Here is a 24,915-nt window from a genome sequence, read left to right on the forward strand (position 1 = left end):
AGCGCTCGGGAGACAGAGACAGGAAGATCACTGCAAGTTTAAGGCTAGTGAGTTTAAAAACATATTAAGCTGGAACTATGTAGTGAGACCCTGTCTCAAAAAATAAATAAAATAAAATCTGAATGGCTTAGTAGGGGCCAGATCCATCAGCAGTTGCCTCATGATAGCAGGTCAAGAAATGACATAAAAATAGTTCTTTAGGGAACACCTCCATGGGTTGATGGATGTGACTAGTTCTCAGAAAAGAGAAGATAAGCTAAACATACCTGTTACTCTTTTATTTCTTCTTACCTACCCAAAATGCTTAGTTTGAGATTTTCAGTTATTTTCACACATTCTTTGTCTAAACATGAACCTCTGGATTTTCCTAAGTGTCTGTATATATGGCGGTGGAGATAGAAGTGGACAAATACAAGATGTTTCAAAAGGTGTAGACATCATCATTGCGACTCCTGGAAGACTGAATGACCTGCAAATGAATAACTTTGTCTGCCTGAAAAGTATAACCTACTTGGTAATCACGGAGTAGGGGTCTGGAATGCTGGGAGAAAACAAACCAAACTCTGACTAATTTTTTAGTGTGACTATTTTACAGTAATTTTAAACTCTAGCAGTTTGTATTCTCTTTGGCATGTTAATGTAAATATTGGGAAATATAAACAAGTACAAAGGAATTAAAATCTACTTGGATGTTTTTAGACATTTAGAAAAATCTTCATTAGCCAGTCATGGTGGTGCACACCTATAATCCAGTGCTCAGGAGCGTGAGTCAGGAAGATTGTTGTGAGTTCGAGATCAGCCTGGGCTACAAAGTGAGCTCAAGGGCAGCCTGATCTGCATAGCAAGACCTTGTCTAAATTAATTTATTAAAATTTTTCATTAAATACATTAGAAACAATTGGAAAGACAGCCTGTGTTCCTTATAACTACAAGTACCTTAATTATTTTTGTCTCTGGAGAAAGAAGGGGAAATGATTGTTATGTTCTTTAGGAAAATGTACATGTTAGCTACCTTTCATATCTAATTGGCCACAATCTCCATTGTGAATGCAGGTTTTAGATGAAGCTGACAAGATGTTGGACATGGGATTTGAACCTCAGATAATGAAGATTTTGTTAGATGTGCGCCCAGATAGACAGACTATTATGACAAGGTAATATGTATGCCTAATTATGGTATACAAATGAAAGTCAGTGGATTAGAATCTCTTCTTCACAGTGATTTAGAGCATTACTTAAATGTTTTAAGATTCTTAGGTGAGAGGTACACTGTCATGCATTCGGTTAGTGACTCAGTGTGACCATGACAGTGACTACTTTCTCCTTGGCGATTGGACTGGGATTTCTATAGGAACACTTGCATCTCGTGAAAAGAACTTACATTGAATTCTTAGAGTTCAACATTTGATAACTGAATACTACTTTATTGCCCAAGGTTAAAATGGAAAACCAGTGATTGTTACTTGAATGTAGGGTGATCCACGAAGACTAATTTTTCCTTCATTTATAGCCTCTGGCGTCAATAGCATTAAGGGTAGTATTTAATGGAGGAAATAAACTAAATCCTCTGACTTTGTTTCCTATAATCTTTTTTAAAATCAGACTGTATTGGTACATTTTAGATATATATATATGATCACATTCATCATAAGATAGTTTGTACTGTACATGATATAACGTGATTTTCCCATTCCCTTACCCTCTCTTTAGCCCCTCTTTCCCTCCCCATTTACAAAAGCCTTGCTTCCATTTTTTTCCTTCTCTTCTCATTTTTTTTTACTTTTCCTTCTTTCCTTTCCCCCCTGTCCTTCATTCCCCTCTCCATTTGAACTATTTTCTGTAACCTTGCCATTTGAAAAAAGTGAAGTTAGCCCCGTATGATGGCACAGCTCCCAGTGGAAGCTGAGGCAGGGGGAATCTCTGTGAGTTTAAGGCCAGCTTGGGCTACAATGAGTCAGCCTGCCTGAAAGATTACATAGTGTGACTGTGTCTCAGAAAAGAAAGAAAAGTCTAATTTAATTGTAATTGTTATGAATGCAAAAAAAGAAATGATAACTTTTATTCTTTTATATTCAGTGGAAAAAACATTTAAATTTATTTGACCAGCACACTTAAAATCATTTGTGTTTGGCATAAGCACTTGATTTTGTCTACTGACAACATATAAAAATACTAGTTTTTTGTTTGTTTGTCTTTATAAAGGTTGAGATAAAACTGAACTAGTGTTTGGCTTCGTTTTTTTGAGACAGGGTTTACTGTGTAGTCCAGACCAATCTTGAACTTGCTATGTGAGTGTAACCCAGGCTGTCCTCTAATTCTTGATTGTCCTGCTTCAGTCTCCTAAATGCTGGGATTACAGGCATGCATCACCATGCAAGGCTCAACATTAGTTCTTTTTATTACCTTCTCAAAGATTAGTATAGTTCAAAGGATAGATCTCCTTAATCTACAGCCTATTATTAAATACATTTGATAAATTTACTTAAACATTTCTTCTTAGTATGGTTGAGAAACTTTTTAATGAAACTGACCTGTAATGTCTAACATATAAGGAATTGTAACATTGGCGTGTATCTTTTGTTTCCAGTGCTACTTGGCCATGTGCTGTCCGTCGACTTGCACAATCTTACTTGAAAGACCCAATGATTGTGTATGTTGGTACTTTGGATCTAGTTGTAAGCTTGTTCTTTATTACTATTAAAACTTTTATGGTATTTAAAACACATGCTAAAGGGTTAGGTATGTAATGGATAGCATGCACCAGGCCCTTGGTTCAGTCCCCAGTACTGTCTCTCCAAACAAAAACCTTCATGAAGTGGGGGAGGGGTTAGCTCAGCGGCATAAGCGCCTACCTTGCAAGCAGGCAGTCATGAGTTTGATCCCCGGTGCTGATAAAAAGGAAACAAACAAAAAAACCCTTCATGAAGCACATACCTAATTTTGGCCTGTCTGCTCTTCCCACTCAGTAAGGTTCATTTTAATGTAACTGAAGCATTATGTCACATTTAATATTTTATCTTTTGTTTATTTGTTTGTTTGAGACAGAGTCTTACTCTATAGTTTAGGCTGGTCTTAAACTCACTATGTAGCCAGGTTAGCTTCAAACTCACAGTGATCCTCCTGCTTCAGCTTCCCAAGGAATTACAGGCATATATCACCAAACCTGGTCACATTTAACATTTTAATAATCCCTAGATATCATCAAGTCAGTGTAATATTTTATCAACCTCTAATATTTTGTCAGCTCTGTAGTGTCAGAGTATAAACAGAAGTCTATCCATGTGAATATGTGAAAGCCTAATGTTCTCATTTTATGAATTTACATCTGATCATTGAATTCAAATGTTATTAGTCTAACACACCTATTAAAAATGTTTCTGTTAGCCTTCTACTCTTATCATTAATAAGTGAAATTGGCCTTTATTTAATCATTAATAGGGTAGATCACTACCAAGCATGGTGGCACATGCCTATAATTCTAGCACTTGGGAGGCTGAGGTTGCTGTGAGTTCAGGCCAGCCAGCACCATGTAGTGAGTTCAAGGACAGCCTGAACTACATAGCAAGACTTCTCCCACACAAAATCTAGAAGTGTACTTCACTTGTCGAGTGATTACCACCAACAGGTACAAGGCCCTGAGTTAAATCCTCAGTTCTGCAAAAAAGAAAAAATATGTAGGTCATTTTCAAAATCCATTCTTTCATAAGGAATGTACAGATGATGATCAGATAATATTTCCATAAAATGATTATTAGCCATATAGGGAAGCCAACATGAATGCTTGACTTTATCCCATTCACCAAATGCAACTAAAATCTATTTTATCGAAAGAGACAAATATTTTATTTCATTATGGGTAATGGAATAGCATTGAGAGTATTTTGAAATTCTGAGTTAAATTGTCAGAATCTTCACTGATCTGAGACTCCTGTCATAATCTGATCAGCCTTAATTGACAGGGTGATAAGCAGAATCCAAGATAGCAGCTTTGATAAGTTTGGAGATACCTTGTGGTCATTTTCCTGCAGTGATAATTGTTTCAGCAAACTTTGCTGAGCATTCAAGTATTCTTAGCTTAATTTGCAGGTAATAAATGATAAAAACAAAATGAAAGACTGACTATAAATCTTCGGTAGAAACAGGTAATTTTTTGGCCAGGACCTCTACCTTTTGGTTAGCAAAACATTACCCAGCGGTAGCAGAATTTTGAGCTGATGCTGAAGTCTTTCCCTCGTGTTGATGGGCTGTGACTTTTGAATCCTTTAGGCTGTAAGTACAGTGAAGCAAGATATCATCATCACCACAGAGGAAGAGAAACGAACTCATATCCAAACTTTCCTAGAGAATATGTCACCTAAAGACAAAGTCATTGTCTTTGTGAGCAGAAAAGCAGTGTAAGTATTTTCCATTTTTTTAAAGCAGGAATAATTAAATGTTTTTGCCTTCTAATTCCTTTTTATATTCCTTTTTTATTAATACATATTTGCAATATATAATTACATTCATTTTGGGTAATTCATACAGACACATACTGAATTTTAATGATTTTTTCCCCTTTCCCCTCTATCTTCTTCCCTCTCCCTCTCCTCCTCCTTCCCCAGGTCCCCTCCCCATCTCCAGTAAGTCTACCTCCCTGTTTCCTACCATCTCTCCTTTATCTTAGTTACATTTTTTTGTAATACATTTTTAAATTTTATTTTATTTTTTAGTACCAGAAATTGAACTCAGGGCCTCCTACTTCTTGAGCTACATCCCTGTGCTTTTAGTTATATTTTATAATGCTTCTTTGTATTAATTATATTTTGGATTTCTCACATAAGAGAAACCATGTGATATTTAACCCCCATTCTGATTTAGCTCACTTAGTGTTATGTTCCCAAGTTTCATCCATTTTCCTACAAATGCCTTCTTTAAGGCTGAGCAGGACTCCATTGTATCCATCTAGCATTTTTATTTCATGCTTTCACCTGTGAATGGCTATATGAACTGCTTCCCTAATTTAACTCTTGTAAGTTGTGCTGCTCTAAACAGCTTTGCATAGATCTCTGTAATATGCTGACTTTAACACTTTTGAGGAAGATACCCAGAAGAGGAATAGCTGGGTCAAATGGAGTTGCTACTTTTAGGCTTTTGAGGAATTGCCATACTGACTTCCAGAGTGGCTGCACTAGTTTATGTTCTCAACAACAATGTAGTAGGGTTCCTTTTCCCTGCAACCTCACTAGCAGTTTGATTTCTTGATGATGGCCATTCTATCAGGAGTAAGATGGAATCTCAGTGTTATTTTTTTATTTGCATTTCTCTAATAGGCAAAAATGCTGTACATTTTCATGAACCTATTGGCCATTTTCACTTCTTTTGAGAAGCATCTGAGTTCTCTATCCTACATAATAGCCCTCTGCAAGGAGTAGTTGACAGAGTTTTTTCCCAGTCTGTAGCTTATCTCTTCATTCTGTTGTTTGCTGCATAGAAGCTATTTAATTTGATACAATCTCAGTTTGTTTGTTTGTTTGTTTGTTTGAGACAAGGTCTTGCTGTATAGTTCAGGATGGCCTCAAATTCTCAGCGATCGTCCTGCCTCAGCCTCCCAAATACTGGGATTACAAACCCATTTGTTGATTCTTAGTGTATGTGTATTTTCTTGTATATAAATTATAATCATTAAATCAATTTGTTTCACACTAGGTATAGCCTGTCAGGCAATATTTCAGTTTTTTATAATAGAAATAAAACTAACTAGTGAACTGATGATGGTATTAGGATAAGCACTTAAAATCACTTGTCTTTGCTTCAGTGCTGATCATTTATCAAGTGACCTGATTCTTCGACAAATATCAGTAGAGTCTTTGCATGGCAATAGAGAACAGAGCGATCGAGAAAAGGCATTAGAGAACTTTAAAAAAGGTACATTTTTACAGTCCTTGTATGTTCCAACATAATTCAATCATTCCAGTATCTGAGTTTGGGCGAGTGATAGCATTTTTTCATGGCAGCAATTTTCTAAGGTCTGCCCTCCGTTTACGTAACCCCAAAGTACACTTGACAGAGTTCTAAATATTAAGCTGTCTCTAAGAACTAACCAAGCACTCTTAAAAGACCAATATTTAAACCTAGCTATCAAGGTGTTAATTTGCAGTAGGGACTGTATCTCAGTTTACCCGAAAGGCATTTCTCTTTCTGTCATGGTTCAGATAGTTCAGGGACCGTTTGCGGAACCGTGGTTTCTGCTGTGTTGTAACTTGCCAGCAGTTTGACTTATTTGTACATCACTTTTCTGTTTTCACTGTCGAGGCATTCTAATGTAGCAATCAGTTTACCTGATAAAACAGTAAGGGTGAATCTCCTTTTCATATTTGTGTTGACCCAGTTTGTACCATAATGATTCAGTATTTATTTGCCTTTACTGTCCAGGTAAAGTGAGAATACTCATTGCTACCGACTTGGCGTCTCGAGGTCTTGATGTCCACGATATTACACATGTCTATAATTATGATTTTCCACGGAACATTGAAGAATATGTACACAGAGTAGGGCGCACTGGAAGAGCAGGGTAAGTAAGTGTGGTCGACCCTCGAAGAAGCCCACTGCTGAATTCTCATTCTTCCCTCAAGACTGCTCTTGGCCAGAAAATCATTTTTGTTCTCTTGCTGATAAGTTTTCAGTTGTTCCTCAGAATCCACTAGGCTTCTTTACCTTAGTTTATCTGGCCTGTTCCAGATTTAACTAGATCCCATTACGATTAGCTTCTTGTAATGTTTGTGGTACCAGTGGTATAATTGTTTTCTTAGAACGTCTTCGTACCTAATGTCTGCATTCCTTGTGAAGACCCAGTACATGTACCTAATGCACCTTAGTTCATTTTTCATCCCAATTCCCTTCCCTCCCACCCATCTCTTGGTTCTGGTCCAGTTTTATCATGGTACACTACCAAGCTGTACCCAGTGATTACTTTGTTGTTGCCAAGTTTTCTGAATTGGCACAGGTGCGATAAGGACCTTTTCTCCTCCTGTCATAACCCCTGATGTGGTTCAACACAACTACAGAGCATAGCATCAGGCAGCCCTCTGACCCTCGGGGTAAATGAAAAGCTCCAGACTGGCCCCAGACAGAAATACTGTGTCTATTACAAATATGTAGACTTATTTTCACTCCTAAACTATGGAGTTTAACAACTGTTTACAAGGCATTTGCACTGTATTAGGTAATATAAGTAATTTATGACTTAAGGGGCTGGGGGTTTAGCTCAGCGGCATAAGTGCCTGCCTTGAAAGCAGGCAGTCCTGAGTTCGATCCCCGGTACCGATAAAAAGAAAAAAGACAAAAAAAAAAAAAAAAAAGTAATTTATGACTTAAATTATACAGGAATGAGGCCCAAAATGTATCACAGATATTGGGAAATGGGAAGAAAATGTTCAAATGAGAAGGGAAACCAGGGATAAAACTCAATGGCACAGCACCTGCCTGACAAGCACAAGATCATGAGCTTGATCCCTGGTACAAAAAAAAAAAAGGAAGGAAGTAAAAAGGGACAAGAAAAAATAATAGAAGGAAAAAAATGGAAACAGAGCTTTTGTAAATATAGAGGGGTTATAGAGAAATGAGAAAAAAGAAGCAACAAGATATTTCACATACAGATGCACAATTCCATATGATCAATGTGATCATTATGTATACCTAAACTGTACCGGTAAAATTTTGCAACTAAATAAATCATACAGGAGGATGTGTATATGTTAAATACAAGTGCTATATATAACAGAAATTCTGTGAGTTGTGACCCCATTTTCCCCCTTTAAAGGAGGACCGGCATGTCAATTACACTTATCACAAGAAATGATTGGAGGGTTGCCACTGAACTGATTAATATTCTGGAAAGAGCAAATCAGGTGAGAACATGCAACTCCTCAGAAACTATTATCCAGTCATATTACGCAGGTACAGGCATATACTGCTGATCAAAAAATGCATAGAAATAAGTTTTTAAAACAGGTTTTGAGGACTACAGCATGGAAAGGATGAGGGGCTTCAGGAACACATAGCTAGGGAGCTGTTCTAGAGTACGTAGTGAAAGCCCTGCTGAGGAGGAAGGCAGTGAACGGAAGGGAGTCTAGACGGGGCAGCAGTCCAGCGGGGGACACCATCAGGCCCAGGCTTGTAGAAAACGGTACCAGGAAGAAGGCATGTGGAGGGCACCAGCAGCCAGCTGGAGGGTGGCATGACTGGGGGGAGCAGCATGACGGAGATTTTTCAGATCAGTCTAGCTCTGTAGCCTGAAAATGGACTTAGGAAACAGTAGGCAGAGACACATTTCATTCTGTTTGAAAGATGTATTGGAATGTGTTTTGCAGATTCTCAGAAAATGATTTGGAGGTATTTTAGCATATTGTAGAAAAGAAAGACATTAGACTCCTGATAATGCATTTACTAATTTTAGAGCATTCCAGAAGAGCTTGTTTCAATGGCTGAGAGATACAGAGCAAATAAACTGAAAAGAGAAGTGGAAAAAAAAATAGGAAGACTTCAAGGAAAGCCCCAGAAGTTTTATTAGTATTTTACATTGAAGAGTGGCATCAGCCTACTAGAGGTAATGTTGTTATAACAATTTTCTGTTTGTTTGGCCATTCTGGGGATTATTGAACCAAGGGAATGCTGAGCTACCTGCTTTTGTTTTTCTTTTGGTTTGGTTTGGTTTGGTTTGGTTTCTGAGACAGAGTCTTGCTAAATTGCCCAAACTGGCCTTGGTTTTGGGGTCCTCCTGCATAACTATCCTGAATAGCTGAAATTACAGATGTGTACCACCTTATACTGCTAGACTTCTGCCTTTTAAAATAAGGCTTTGTTAGTGTTATTATACTCAGCATTATCCCTAAGAACGTTTAACCAAATAAATTATTAGGCGTTTCTGTTTTACCCATTGCCAGGATTCTATTTAATATAGCTTTGGAATTAGAAGTACTGCCAGGCATGATGGTGCATACGTATAATCCCAGCACTCAGTAGGCTGAGGCAGGAGGATTGGGTAAGTTCGAGGCCAGCCTGGGCCACATAGTGAGTTCAGGCCCATCCTGAACCACATAGTAAGACCCTGTCTCAAAAAAAATAACAAAAAGAAGTACTAAATTAGTTACAAATACATATTAAGTTGCACAGAAAGTTCATTAAGAGTATAATGAAATTGGTGGAGGTAGTACTTCCTTGGAGCAACTTAGTAATGTATGAGTGATAAATACATATTTTGATCCAGTCCTTAATCCTTTCTAGTAATATAGTCTATAAATATATTTGTGTATTCAAGATTTATCATAGATAAATAGCGTATGCCTGTCATCCCAGAACTTGAGAGGAAAAAGCATTGCTGTGAGTTTGAGGCCAGCCTGAACTGCATAGGGAGACCCTGTCTCAAAAAACCAACCAACCAACCAACCAGAATGACTTCTTGGGGACTGGATGAATAAACCAGTGCATTATGTGCTCCACAGCTGTTAAAGGACATGTGAACCATTTCTAACATGTGTTAAGTGTTAAAAACAAAAATCTTCCCAGTGGGACAGTGGGCTGAGCTAAGGAAACCCTTCTTCCATTTTAAATATTTTAAACTCAATGAAATGCTAGGTTAAATGTTTTATTTATATTTTTCCAAGAGTGAGTGATGTATGAGGGATCACTGTATTGTTCTGTATCTGTAAAAAAAAAACTTTTTCCATCATAAAACATTTACATAATAAAAACTACTTATAGTTGGGTTTGGTGGTACATGCCTGTAATACCACCACACTCAGGAGACTGAGGCAGGAGGATCGTCATGAGTTTAAGGCCAGGCTAGTCTACATAGTGAATGCAAGGCCAGCCTTCACAACATAGTGAGATCAAAAAAAAAAAATTTCATTTATGGACCCCAATGATGGAGCACTGAAGCAGAGTTACCTGGGCTGGAAAGAGTGAGGAGGGAGGAGAATAACCTGGAAGAACTCTGTGAGCTAAATTCAGACCTAAGAAGCCTCATGTTAAGATGCTGTTTTTAAAAATCAAACAGATGATCTTCATACATAGGATAACTGTGCTACCTATGAAAATAGCACATCATCAAATTTATTAGCGCTAAGGATTTGTAGAGATGACCAAAAAAAAGTGCCTTTGTAGTATATTTGAAGAGTTAAAAAGAAAAAAAAGTGTTGTAATTGGTTTATGATGAAAAAATAAAAAATAACAAAAAAACTAGAAATAAGTACTGAAATTTAACTCAAAAGAAGTAAAACAGCTGAAAAGAATTGTCATAACATCAAAGGAAATCATGTAGTGCATCTCGTATGAAGAAATAGAAAATAAGAAAAGAGGGGCTGGGGATTTAGCTCTGAGGCATAAGTGCCTCCCTGGCAAGCACGAGGTCGTGAGTTTGATCCCTGGTTCCAAAAAAACAAACAAAAAAAGGTCAGGCCTGGCTTGAAATCCTAGACTCAGGTGCTTGATTTGTATCTGTCTTTAATTTTTAGCATTTGAAAATATTGACAACCAGGAATAACCGACCAAGATTGAATCATTAAAAAAACATAAAATCTAGGCAGGCCTATAACTAGTAGGAAGGTTGAATCAGTGATGAAACTTTCCCACAAAGGAGAAGCCAGCATTAGCCTGTTAGACACAGGTGAATCTTGCCAAACATTTAAAAATGTACAACAATCCCCTTAATTTTTTTTCAGAATATTAAAGAAGGAACACATCAGACTCACCGTGGTGGGCCTCTACTGTCACTAAAACCAAAGACTAAGAAAAATTGTGGAACAGTATCCTTTAATAATGATGCAAAAAGATTCAAAGTACTAGCAAACAATATCAAGTTAAAAAACATTATGTATTTTGACTAAGTAGGGTCGCACAGATTGCTCTACATACAAAAATTGATGAAATACATCACATTAATAGATTTCAGAAAAAAAACACCTGAATTTTTTTCAATTATACAGAGAAAAATTGACAAAATTTATAATACTTTCATGTTGAAAAATAGGTCTGTGGCCAGCACTCAGGAGACTTGAGACAGGTGGATCATAAATTAAAGCCCTTCTTGGGCTACATAACAAGACCTAACCTCAACACAAACAAAAACATAAAAGACTGAAAGGAGCTGAACACCACTTGTCTCCATAATATTGGGAGTTCTAACTGGAGTAGTCAGGCAAGAGAAAGACACCAAACTTGGAACAGAAGATCAGAGGACATGAGCTTACATGTAGGTAGAAAGCAGAAGATTCCATAAAAATTCATCAAGATGAGGGATACAGAACTCAAATACAAATTAGTTGCATTTATCGGGAGGGGAAAGGACAGGAATATTAAAAAGATGAAGATGCAGTATGTGTAAGTACCAATTCCCCACCATGAATGTATTTTTTGCATACACAAATATACTAATAAAAAGAAAGGAAAATAAAAAATACATCTCAAAAAATTCATTGTATTCCTATACACTAACAAGAAACAGTTTGACAAGATTTTAAGAAAACAGTTATATTTGCAATATCAAAAAGAATAAAACACTTGGCCATGCACGGTGGTCCATGCCTGTAATCCCAGCACTTGGGAGGCTGAGACAGGAGGATTGCTGCAAATTCAAGGCCAACCAGGGATACAAAGGGAGTTCAAGGCCAGCCTGAACTATATAGCTAAGCCCTGTATAAAAAAGACAGATAAAAAAAGAGACTAAAACATTCTTAAATAAGCCGGTAATAAAGATTTGTGTACTGAAAACTAGGAAACTTTGAGAACAAAGATAAAATATAACCTTTTTCTAAAAGTTCAGAGAGTTTGCTTTAATTCTGAGTTAATATTGTATAGCATTTCTAAAAATTCTAATAGAAAACTACACAGTAGTAGAAAATATCTATCTGTAAACATGTAATAATCCTGTATTCCTGGTCAAGCAACTCTTTTTACAAGTATTTTAAAGGGAAATGCTTACAGTTACACAAGGATTTGGAAATAGAATTTGTGTGTGTATGTGGTATTATGCTTTGACCCCAAGTTTGCTTTATCACTGGACTACACCAGCCTTCTTTTAAATTTTATTTTGAGACAGGGTTTCACTGTATTTCAGGCTGGCCTCAAATTTGTAATTCTGCCCCAACTTCTTGAGTTTCTGGAATTACAGGAATGGGTCACTGTACCCACTTAGGATTGAAAATGTAATTTTAACAAAGATTACACATAAGAAGGAAACACCAAACTCAGTAAAACTTTTTGAATTATGAACTTTGTTTCTTCATTGCTTTCTGTATCAGAATTACTTGTAGATCCCTGCCTGCTGTTATCATTTTGCTTGCCCAAGTCTTTCCAGGTTGTTTAAATCATGCAGTTATGTAGAATTACTCACCATGGACCCTCTTCTAATATGCCTTCAGTTTGTCTGGCTTTTGGGACAAACCATTTTTATGGATTGTAAGCTTACTATTGTTTTTTATTTTTCTTTTTTTTTTTTTTATCTTTTGTCTTTTAGAGACAGGGTCTCACTATGCAGTGTAGGCTGGCTTTGAGCTCACTTTGTAGCCCAGGCTGGTCTCAAACTCACAATGATCCTCCTGCCTCAGCCTCCCAAGTGCTGAGATCACAGGCATATACCACCATGCCTGGCTTCAAGACTTACTATTGTTAAAATGCCAGTACTATCCAGAGCAATCTATGGGTACAGTGCAGTTTCTTTCAAAATCCCAGTCACTTTTTTTTTACTTGCAAAAATGGAAAAATTTTATCCCAGAATTCATATAGAATCTCAAAGGATACTAAATATCCAAAACAGTTTTAAGAAAAGAACATTGGTTCCCTGTTGGTGACTTCTAGAAAAAAAAAGAAAAGAACATGGTTGCTGGGCAACCCACTTGGGACCTCTTCTGTCTTATCTCTTAGAAAGAAGCTTTCTTTCTCTCAATAAATATATTCTGCTCTTATAAAAAAAGAACATGGCTGCCCATGCATGGTGGTATGCCCTTGGAGTCTCAGCCTCTTTGAGTGGCTGAGGTAAGAGAATTGACACATTGAAGCCATCCTGGGCAATTTCATGAGACTACGTCTCAAAAAGAACTGCGGTTGGAGAACTGATACCTCCTGATACTAAAATATTGTATAAAGTGATAGTAATTATACCTCTGGTGCTGGCATAGAGATAGGCTTATAGACCTGTGGAATAGAAGCCATCTAGACATAAGCACTTGCATATGAGATCAAATGATTTTGACAAGGGTGCCAAAGTTACTCAGTGAGAGGAAGGCAGTCCTTTCAACATATGATATGGGAGAAACCGGCATCCACACTGAAAAGAATGAGGTTGGACTTTAACATTAGCAAAAATTAACACAAGATGGAGAAAAGGCCTAAATCTAAGACCCAAGACATAAAACTCGAGAAGAAAACATACAAGAAAAACTTGATGTTGGACCTGGCAATAACTTCTTAGATAAGACACCAAAAAGCAAAAGTAGACAAATGGACCTGTATCAAGCATTTCAACATTTTTGCATCAACTAAGAAAATGAAAAGACTTCCAGGGGAATGGGAGAAATACTGCAAGTCATGTCTGATTAGAGGTTAATGTCCAAAAGATATACAGAACTTTACAACACAACCATAAAAGACAAAACAGCTTGATTAAAAGATGGGCAAAGAATTTAAATGCACATTTCTCCAATGATGATAATACAAGTGACGCTAACACATGAAAAAATGTTCAACATCACCGATTGTTAGAGACCCTAAATAAAAGCCACAGTGACATGTCAACTCACTTTGGTTAAAGATGGTTTATGTCCAAAAACTAACAAATGTTGGCAAGCACGTGAAGAAGTTGGGTCCCTGAGCCACTTTTGTGGGATTGTAAAGACAGTGGAATATCATCCAGCCTTTAAAAGGAAGAAAATGGGGGCTGGGGATTTAGCTCAACACATAAGCACCTGCAAGCACGCAGTAGTGAGTTTGATCCCTGGTACTGAAAAAGAAAATTCTGCCACATAATACATGGGTAGACCTTGAGGACTTTATGCTGAAGAAGTAACCTAGTTACAAAAAAGGCAAATACTGTATGAGTCTACTTACAAGGTGCTTAAAGTAAGGAGATTCATAGAAACAGAACAGTGGTTAACCAAGGCTGGAGGGATGCAAGAGAAGGGGGATTATTGTTAATGGGGACACAGTTTCAATTCTGCAAAAGGCAAAGTACAGAGTGCACAATGATGTGAATATAGTTAACACTACTGAACTGCGCACTGACAAATGGTTAAGATAGTAAATTATATGTGCTACATTTCATCACAAAGTTTCAAAACAATGTTACATTTCTTACAATTTCATACATTTTCTTCTGCTTACTTTTCAGAACTAAAAGTTTTTTAGAAGTATATGCTATTCAAGATGGAAGTGCTGAAACATACTGTCAATATGGAGAGACTTGACTGACGGTGTTTTAAAATGTAGAATTCAATATTTATACTTCTTAAAAGTATTTCAACTTCATTTGAAATTTTTTGTGGATATTTAGTACCTAGCAGAAGATTTTCTTTTACTTAAAGTGTCTTTAATTAAAAAACATAAAACTCTAAGGCTGAATGTGGTGGCATAGGCCTGCAATCCCAGCACTCAGGAGGCTGAGGCAGGAGGATTGTGAGTTTGAGGCCAGCCTGGACTACATAGGGAGACCTATCTCAGAAACCAAATAAATGAGAAATCTTTTTAAAAAATTATCTCCTATAATGTTGTTGTACTAAAGTTAGTCTTTAAAAGAATTTAACACTTGTTCAGATGTCATAGCAGTCAAAAAGATAACCGTTAAAAATAAATGTCAATTTCTACAACAAAAATACAAGTTAATCTTTGTTTTTCTGTGTAGTACAAGTATACTTTTTTATTTAAAGAAAGCAAGATTAAACAGAACAAAACATATCATAAGGAAACAATTTTAAGAAACACGGATTTCAAAGCAAGTCCACTGGAGATCTTCACTGTCTATCTTATTGTCTCTAGTTTTATTCCAAATAGTTGTCCCCATCTTCACACACATTGAATACATACTGAACATTATAGAACTAATCTAGTCATAACAGGATGATGAAGGCTTTTCAGGTCTTCAAGACCTGACATTGGGGAAGTCAGTAATCACTCCATAATGTCTCTCATTCTCTTCATAGTAGCTGTCCTTATCTTTACATATGCTGAAATTGAACATTAGAGACTAGACGAATATCAGTCTGAACAGTGAGTAATAGTATTGCTAGATTTTATATCATAATCCTACAGAATTAGCACTGGGTTTCGTAGTGTCTCCTCTTCAGAGTATCTGTTCATTACATCATGCATTATATAATCTGTTCCCGTAAACTGTTTAGAAATTCTCCCCATATGTGAATCTCTACATGTATATATATGCTTTCTGTATTACAGGGAAAAACAGATCATAACAAGACAACAAAACAAACTCCTAGAAAAATGTGAAATGAAAAAGACATAAAACCACACTTTTAGGTGATCTACTACTATTATGTGATCTATGCTTTCTCTTATTTTTTCAATAGAATTGTTCATATCAGAGATTACATAGGTATTTTAATAACACAACTTTGGAGACATTATAGGACTTCAACTTTAATAACACAACTTTGGAGACATTATAGGACTTCAAAAGCAGTTAATAATCAAACCGGAATGAGTATCTTAATACATCTTGTCATCTTCACAGTAGCTGCCTCTACTCTTAAGACTTGATACTATCCAGCATACCAAATTCAAAAAAAAATCAGTCAAGGCAAAACAGTGGTCTAACAAACCAGCTTCAAATAAGATCAGTCATAGTAAGACAATGTTAGTAATACAGGGCTTCAGTTTAATAGGAAATTAAGGATAGTTACCAAGGTATAGCCTGCTATTTTGGGGATAGCCCTCTGTGCCCTCAAATCTAGTATGAATAGACAGACCAAAACAAAATAAAATCAAACTAAACAAAGTGATAAGACTACTGTGACTTATAAATCCTGATGCACTATTTACAGTGATTAACAATGTCCTCTGCCTGCCTTTTTTAGGCAATTCCTCACCTTTCCATTTCTCAGGATGCTTTGTATATTTTGGGTCCCACTGGCTCCTTTAGTTTTTAGATTAGGGCGTCAACCTGTTATCTGAGTGGTGCTGAACCTTTTTACCCCTGAGCTAGATCTTGAGCTGTACTCCTTTACTTATTAAAGCCACAAGGTTTTCCTTCCTTCTAGATGTGTAGTTCTACATTGCACAAAAGTATCATACCTTTCTAACATATCTGCAGCTGCTGGACGAGTTGTCCCTATTTCTCTCTGGTTCCCTGTCACATAGAGCATCATTTTCTCATCTTTGACTTTCAGTTTATTAACTCTCGTTCAGGTTGAGTATATTTCCTATTCAGAGCATCTTGATGGATCCTGCCTTCTAATTACTCTGCCTATGTTTCTTTTTATTAGTGTATCAAGGCTATCTATATTAAAAAATCATAGCCCACTTCTCTGCCTCATCTCTGCTATTCTATTCTTCTGCTATTATTTGTCCACTTTTTCCTTCATTCCACTGTCTGCCCTGTTCATTGAGGCCTCTCTGCCACTGTTGCTGGAATCCTGGCATTTTTTTCTGTCTCTCTCTCAAATGTCCTTCAGTATTTTTTGTAGGGTTGGATTGGTGGCCATGAACTCCCACAGTTCCTCCTTGTCTTGGAAACATCTTATTTCTCCATTAACTTTGAGAGTTTTTCAGCGTACATCAATCTGGGTTGGAGGCTATTTTCTTTCAGGGCTTGGACTATTTCCCCCCAGGCTCTTCTTGATTTGAGAGTTTGTGTTGATAAGTCTGTCGTTATTTTGATGATTTTTCCTTTGTAGGTGATCTGCTTCTTTTCTCTGGACACTTTTAATATTCTGTTCTTGTGGTGGATTTCTGGGATCTTGATTATTATATGTCTGAGTGTAGATCTGTTTTGGTTGTAGTTGGTTGTAGTTCTGTATGCCTCATTTATCTGGATATCATTTCTTTTTTCTATGCTTGGGAAGTTTTCCTTAATTATTTCTGTGAATAGTCTTTGTAATTCATTTGTGGTTACTGCTACTTCTTTGCTCACATTTTTTATTTTTAAGTTATAGATCCTCTTGTCTTCTAGCCTTTGAATTGCTACTTCCTGGTTCCTTGTTATTTTGTTATTTTTAAGAGATCTTTTCTTTCACAATCACACATTGTAAATCTCTCTTCAAGTTTTCAAAAGGCTACCTTTAGTTTCTGTCAAGGCATTTTGCCAGCTTTCAAGGGAGTTTTTAATTTCCTGGTAATCTCTTTGGCTCTGGTTCATGTATTCTAGATTTTTTTTTTTACATTCTTCATCAAAGGTTTCTCTTCCTTTTCTGGGTTCCTCCATTCTTCCATCTGTGTCTTCTTGAGAGGGGCATAGCATTTCTTTAATTAATATTTTTATATCTTGCCTCACTTGGATTAGAATTTCAGTTTTAAGTTTGTCTATGAGGTCACGAAGGATTTCTTTATGTCTGCTGATGCAGTGGCTAATATTGCATGATTGCATTGGTTCTCTGCTGTATTTACCTCTCCTTGGCTTATTTTCCCAGAGTCAACAGTTGGAGGTTTTCTCTTATTTTCTCTCATCATGTTTCTGGTTTCTTTCAGACAGGTGTGTGGTAGAGGTCTCAGACCCTCTCTGTATTGCTTACGGTTTTTCTGAAGCATGTTGGCTGGGGCTTTGCTGCCTTCTCCAGTTTGCTGTTATCTGAGATGCATGCAGGGATGATGTGGGCTGGCCCCTCTCCTCTGAGCCAGTCAATCAGCAAGTGCCTTCAGCTACTTAGGCTGTGCTGTGGCGGATGTCACAAGGGTCGACACAGTTTAATCCCTAACTGTTGGGTCCCGACCAGGGGTGTGACTTAGCCCAAGTGGATCCCACCAGTCCTCTCTGGGCCAGGGGTGGCTGACTGATGCCACCATAGCGCCAGGCTCTGCCCCCCTCCAAGATGTCTTCCAGCCAGCCACACCCACCACGGGACCCAATTTCCAGCACTTACCGAGAATTAATGCAGCTCTCCATCTTGGCTCCACTCCATGATGTGCTGTGTCCTCCTGACAAGGGCCTGGAACTCAATTCCTGTTATCAGCGGCCATGGCTTCAGTGTGACCTTGAGTTGCCCGACTCCACAGTGCGCCCAGCACAGTGCAGGATGGGCCTCAGTGAGCGTATCCAGCTCCAGCCCTCCACCCGCATTTTTCCTTCCTCTTCCTATTTTTCTTTTTCCTTCGATTTCCTCCTGGGGTCATGAGAATTCCTCTCTACTCGTCCGGCCCTCTCCATGTTGTCAAATTCCAGCATCTGAGTTGTTTTTCCCAGAGAGGCTATCCACCCAGCTACCTAGCCACCATCTTCTTCCCTGTCTAAGTATAAACTTATCTACTTGGAAATATGAAACAAATAACAAAATATGCAACATTTTACCCAGGCCTCTATAATAAAATTCTAGAAAAATCAAATTGCATTTCCATGAACATTGCTTTGATCACATTCGTCATATCTTTTTGTGTGTATAGGAAAGGGAGTGAATACAGGGCGTATACACTGAGCTACATCTGCAGTCCTTTTTTGTATATTCAGTTTTGAGACAGGCTCTTGCTAAATTGGCTGGGCTGGGCTTAAACTTATAAACCTTCTGCACCAGCCACCCAGAGTCCTGAAATTACAGACATATGCTACCACCCCTCACTTAGCTTTCTCTTAGTTTTGTGTTTGTCTTTCATCAAAGATAGTTACATACACACTTAATACCCTCCAGAGTTTGTGTATATTGATAATTATAGTAGTATATAGTTTAGGCCTTTATCACATCATTTTATATTATTCATCCACATAATAGGTTTCCTAGTATACTAGCAATAAGATTTTAATAAAAAGATCTAGCAGATATAAAGGTACAAGCAGAAGTGAGTGAATTAGGAAATATAGTTTAGTGAAAACTAATACCTAATTCTTTGGTGAGAAAGTTTTTGGGTAAGTCTGGAAGTAAAGCTTAACTGGCATTAAAAATAATGTAACATAATTTTGCCCCCAAAAATGTGAAACTTTGCTAAATGGACTACATGTTTTTCTAAATTACCACAATTAACTCAGGTACAGTAGTTTAGTATAACAGACAAACAGAAGAACCATGAAAGGTAATCAAGGACCTTCCCCATGAAGGTAAACATCCTGTGTGCTAGCACATCTAAAGACGAGTTTCTGTGCAATCTGTCAGGCTAAAGCAAAGAATAGGGACTGGGACTGGAGCTGCTACCACGTGAGGCCCTGGGTTTGAGTCCTATCGCCACTGAAAAAAAGTAAAATGTTCTCCTCATTAGACTGTGTGTACACACAGCATTTTCCTAGATGATCACCCCTGAGTAATGCATGGAAATGATAGCTGCCTTTCACTGCCCTGTGAGTTTTGGAATTTGTAGTTTGAGGATCCAGAAACCCTCAGTAAATGCCTGAAATTAAAGACAGTACCATGCCCTGTATATAATATTGTCCTATACGTATGTAACTGTGGTAAAAGTTAACTTATAGGCACCATAAGAGATACCTCATCATGAAGTAGAACAGCTGAAGACTTGTTTTGGTGTCATTCTTTCTCCTTAATCAACATCTTCAGCTCTGCAAAAAACAAGGCAGCAACTTCCTCATTGGCAGTATCTCCAGTAATTCTTTTTCTGTCCAAACCTAATCCTGACTCTGTAATCGGCCATTACTTGGATTTAGTGATTGGGTGTCACTTGTTTCAAAGGGTCCTTTGTTGAATTCTATATAAGCTTAATGCTTTCTGGTGCAGACGTCAATCGCAACACATTTTCAGTAGGATATGGTGGTCCACGACTATAAAGCTCAGCATGCAAGGAGGCTGAGACAGGAAGATAGCAAGTTTGAGCCCAAACTGGGCAAGGGTTTCAACTAGAGATGTATCTCACTGCAAAGGCCCTGGCTAGGCTGTCTCAAGTACTGTGCATCATCATCATCATCATCATTATTATTATTATTCACACTGAATAATGCCTTTTTGATCTAAGTATTTACCACATACTGTGACAATAACTTTTGCAGTTCAAGGTGTGAAAGCAAAACTATGAATTTTTCTTCAGTGTCATGGCTAGATGAGGCATGGTGGTATGTCCCTATAATCCCAGGACTCAGAAGCCCGAGACAGGAGGGTTGCCATGAGTTCAAGGCCATCCTGGATGACATAAACTCTGTCTCGAAAAGCCAAATTTTTTTCGTGAACAGATTATTACTGTGTATCTTAGCGAATTCCACATTTTTTTTCCTTATTGAGAGCTTCCCACTTAAAGCACATCATCAGTTTCTCTTTGGAATATCTAAATTGCTAGCCCCACTACTCATGCCCTTGTGGCTACCACTAAGTAAAATGAGGGCTGCTTGAATACAAGCATTGTGACCCCATGACTAGTGATCTGTAACCAAGAGTTGTAACTAATTTGGCAGGTAGCGCATACAGCATGGATTCACTGGACAAAAGAATGGTTCCCAACTCAGGAAGGATGGAGTTAGACAGTGTGGAACAGCAGGGTGGGAAGTGGAGATAGATCTTTGGTAAAAGGGAAGGGGATTGAGATGGAAGAAGGGAAGAGAAGGAAAGGGGATGAAAGAATTTGAATGTGTTATGTGTACCAGCTTCCTGTGGTGAATGTAATTATGTGCTTCCAACATTACTAATAAAATGTTGCCAGGTGGTGCACACCTATAATCTCAGCACTTGGGAGGCTAAAGCAGGCTTGCTACAAATTCAAAGCCTGCCTGGGCTATCTAGCAAGATCTTGTCTCAAGTAAAACCTGAAAAAAAGTTTAAAGACTTAATTTTGCTATCCAGAATCACACACAATTCAAAACTTGCATTTAAAAAAAAATTTCCATTTGCTATTTTTTGGGGCACAGCTGACTGGGTAATGGAAGTCATGGAAAAGAAAGTCATGGATAAATCACGTCTGAAAATCTGGAGCAGGACCGTTGGCCTGCTTCTCTGAGTGACAGTGACCTTGACCAGCCACACCCTCAGCAGAGCACAGAGCATGTGGTCATCATGGCTTCCTATAGGACATGCACCCTCCTCTGCTATGTGCTGTGTACAGTCAGGGCCTCAGACAAACATTTTTAAAACAAAATGCAGAATTAAACTTAACAGAAGGTTCTAACCACAAGATTTCATCCTGAGGCAATGAAAATGTTGTGTGAGTATTATATTAATGTGCTAGGGGAAATTGAGTCAACAGGAGCCAGGAGTTCAAGAGAAGAAAGGAAATCTTACTGACTCTAGTGGATCCCAGAGGAGTAACTGATTTTTGATTACCATCACAGTATCACTGGGATCCATTAGAAGTCCTAGGTTTGCTTGTACGGTGTTTTTATCCCAAGATGTTCCTTCAGCAGCTGCTTTGTAATTTAATCTGCTTTATTGTTTTTTAAGAAGACTTTGACCTTTCAGTGTCCTCGGCATTGGGTGATTGTCCCTTCTGTGGGTTTCCAGACAGCAGCAAAGAGCAGTAAAATTTCTTCTTTGCTTTTAATGATTTTTTAAAACAAGAACTGTTGCAAAGACATACCTAGAGTCCATGTAGATGTTGATCTTTTCATTTTCAGAGCAATTGAGAGCCAGTATGAGGGCCCATAATTCAGCTCGCTGTGCGGACCATCCTTATAGGAGAGCTTGGGCCAAAATAACTTCATCTAAGGTGACCACAGCATATCCAGCCTGTCACACTCTGTTCCTAACAGGGATACTTCCATGCATAAACAGGCCATACTCTGCATCTCCCAGGGAGTCTATCTTTAAGTCTGGTCAGCTCAAGAACAACTCACTGGATAGTGCCAGGCAGTCATGGTCTAGAGGGCCCAGGTTGGTGGGCAGGTACATGGCAGGACTGAGTAGTTTTATCGCCATAAGAGTCAGGCAAGGATTTTCACACAAGAGTTCTTGGCACTGGGTGACCTGGCATTGGAGAGCCAGCATTGTCCACAGTTATTCAGGAGGTCCAGTACAACATGTGGCACCTGGGTTAAGTCTAGGCCTAAGATGAGCTTGTCAGCTTTCTTGATCAGAAGGACAGTGGCTGTCCAGCCCTTAGTGCCTCATTCCAAGTGCTTAGACAGGTAGGCCCTAGGGCACTCCCAGGGGCTGACAGTTTGGCTAAGCATCTTTGAAGCCACATGTCATTACTTGTGAACCAACGAGTTGAATGGGCAAGTTACTTCTGGAATTCCCATGGCTGGGACTGTAGAGAGGACCTTTTTAATGTCATTGAAGGCTTTTCTTCAGATCCAGGGATCCAGATTTTGCAGAAGCCAGCAGCTCCAGAGAATTCCCAGAGTTTCTTCTGGTTGGGACTGGGATGAAGCAGATGACTTCTTTCCCATCCAAGGGTGAGGTGTCCCTGATTTAAGTCAAATCCCAGGTCTCTCACTTTTTGTTTGCAGAGTTGTGTTTTTCCAAGATACCTTGTAACCATTTTCTGTTAGATGATGTAGTAGAGCTTTTGTGCCTTCCAAGCAGGCAGCTTGAGTATCACTAACCAGGAGATCATCAACATACTGGAGGAGGGTGCAGTAATATTCTGTGCTGAGGAAACCATCGAGGTCACCTTAAGGGCTTTTCCAAAGAGGGTAGGCTGAGGAAGCCAAGTCCAGGTCAGCTGAGTTTTGGGTCTAGAATTGGGGTCTTTTCATTACTGGCTGACTCCCAGGAAAACAGAAAAACTCAGGATGGCCTTACTTACAAGGAACTTGAGTAGGGAAGACCTGTCTTCATAATGCACAGCAAGGACCTTGTAGGGCGATAGGTGTCTTTTCTCATTTCCTGACCCAATATACCAGAAACTGGGTCTACTCCTAGAAGAGAAATTAAAACTCTCCTAAATTACCCCAAAGGGGTATAACCTTAATGTAAGGTTATTGTAATCTCCACTTCCATCTTACTATAAGCAAAATTTCCCTGCTTGTAGAAAAAGGGAATAAAAATGAAAAGGGAAAATGCTGAATATGATTCAATAAAACACAAGCTAGGCACAGTGACACATAACCATAATCCTGTAAGCCAGCCTGAGCAGCTTAATCTCAAAATAAAAAGCAGTGGAGATGTAGCACAGTGGCATAGCATCTCCAGGTTCAATCCCTAGTACTGTAAAAAAAAAAAAAAAAAAAAAAAAAAACCACATAAGATTTAAATTATCTGCCAGAAGTAGGAAAATATAAAATATGACATACAAGATAAAAACATCAGCTGGGCAGGGTAGCACCCTATAACCTCAGTACTTGGAAGGCTGAGGCAAGGGGATTACCATGAGTTCGGGACCAGACTGGGCTACATAGTAAGACCCTGCCTCAATCAATTAAACAATAAATCAGATAAAAGTTCTAAAAACATTTAATATCCAGGTATGGTGGCCCATGTCTATAACCCCAGCAACTTGGAAGGCTGAGGCAGAACACAAACATACAAAGTCTACCCAAAAAATATATACAGCACTTTGGGAAAAGAAAAACTTGTATAAATATTTTAATACTAAATTTATTGAAACATGTTATCTTTGGCTTATACAATTATAAGAGATGCTCAAAGTGGTGACCATTAACTTTCAGAGAACTCTTGCTTGGGCAACCTTGGTCGCTGAGATTGCTGCATTTACATTTTCAATTTCTTCTCTAAACCCTGGCAGGGTGGTTTTCTGTGATGTACAATATACTCTAGGGTCCCCCATATGGGAGTAGCACTACCTGCTGAAAAAACATACTATTTTTTTCCTGAAAGACGTATACATTTTTGGTGCCCTCTCATGCTCACTCTCATATATATAAAAATATATATGGCCAGAGACAAAGCAAGTCAAATGATACTGTTGAAGCCAAGTGAGAGACATACAAGAATATCCTATTCTTTATGTTCCTTTGAATATTTTCATAGTGAAAAACTTGAAGATGAGTTTACTAGCAGATTAAACATAATTGAAGAATAAAGAAAAACTGGAAGATAAAGGCAAAATCCAGATTACAGAAAGGTAAAACAGGAATATATAAAGGAAGGTAAGATAACAGAAAACTTAAGCCAGGTGTAATAGCACATGGCTATGATTCAACACTCTGGGAGGTTGAGGCAGGACTGTCGCTAGTTCCAGTCCCACCTGGTCAACTTACTGAGGCTCTGAGAGTGGGGAAACACAAATATTTGAAGAGATAATAGCTGGGAACCTTTCAGTAAAAAATACACAAAATCAAGAAGTCCAATTACTCCTTCAAAGGAAAAATAAAGATGCATATTGATATCACCTGACAAAATTCCAAAATACACCAATGACAAAATTCCTAAAATCTGCCAGAGAAAAAATTTAATAAAGGCATCTCAACCTCAGACTGCCACAGCTGGGCCTGCCCCTTGGCTGTGAACAGCTGGGCCAGCACAACCTAGCTGCCTGGGACTGCCACTGCTGGGCCTGCCCCTCCACAGGAACATGTGGGCCACCCTGGCAGGCCTGGGTTGCCTTGAACTGCCACTGTGGGCCCATCCCTTGGGGAACGCACCCACCTCCTAGACCTAGGACTACATAGCATCTTTGGATCCAAGCCCTTCTCCCAGAACCTTGGACTACATTGAATTATAGTGCTGGCTGGATTGAATTCTCAGGAACCCTCACCCAAACAGAAGACCTCAGCAAGCCCAGTCAGTGTGGTGAGTGTGCCCCTAAAATAGAGGTCTGCAGTGGGTAAATAGGGGTGAAAGTGAAACTCCCTCCAACTGTAAGACCTTGATGAACCTAGCAAGAGAGTGGGTAATCCCCTCCTCCACACAGAGAACATCAGACAGATTGAGGAGTGCACCAATAAGGCCTCCATCA

General features: G+C 38.4%; 1 protein-coding gene across 3 annotated transcripts in view; it reads left to right on the forward strand.

The window, feature by feature from the left end:
• Ddx43 (DEAD-box helicase 43) overlaps positions 1 to 14,868 on the forward strand; it is a 31,170-nt gene extending 16,302 nt beyond the window's left edge. For 2 of the 3 annotated variants that reach the window (XM_003477899.4, XM_063226890.1), the window contains exons 9-17: positions 373 to 514; positions 1,054 to 1,154; positions 2,588 to 2,675; positions 4,267 to 4,394; positions 5,795 to 5,904; positions 6,412 to 6,550; positions 7,799 to 7,886; positions 8,435 to 8,584; positions 14,360 to 14,868. In XM_003477899.4, coding sequence (XP_003477947.1) covers positions 373 to 514; positions 1,054 to 1,154; positions 2,588 to 2,675; positions 4,267 to 4,394; positions 5,795 to 5,904; positions 6,412 to 6,550; positions 7,799 to 7,886; positions 8,435 to 8,548 — 910 coding nt within the window. In that variant the 3' untranslated portion in view covers positions 8,549 to 8,584; positions 14,360 to 14,868. The other variant, XM_063226889.1, reaches the window with a different exon arrangement.
• Positions 14,869 to 24,915: the final 10,047 nt, after the last annotated feature.

The sequence above is a fragment of the Cavia porcellus genome, unplaced genomic scaffold, assembly GCF_034190915.1.
Source record: "Cavia porcellus strain 051 isolate PalLab524CR breed Dunkin Hartley unplaced genomic scaffold, mCavPor4.1 scaffold_16, whole genome shotgun sequence".
NCBI lineage: Eukaryota > Metazoa > Chordata > Mammalia > Rodentia > Caviidae > Cavia > Cavia porcellus.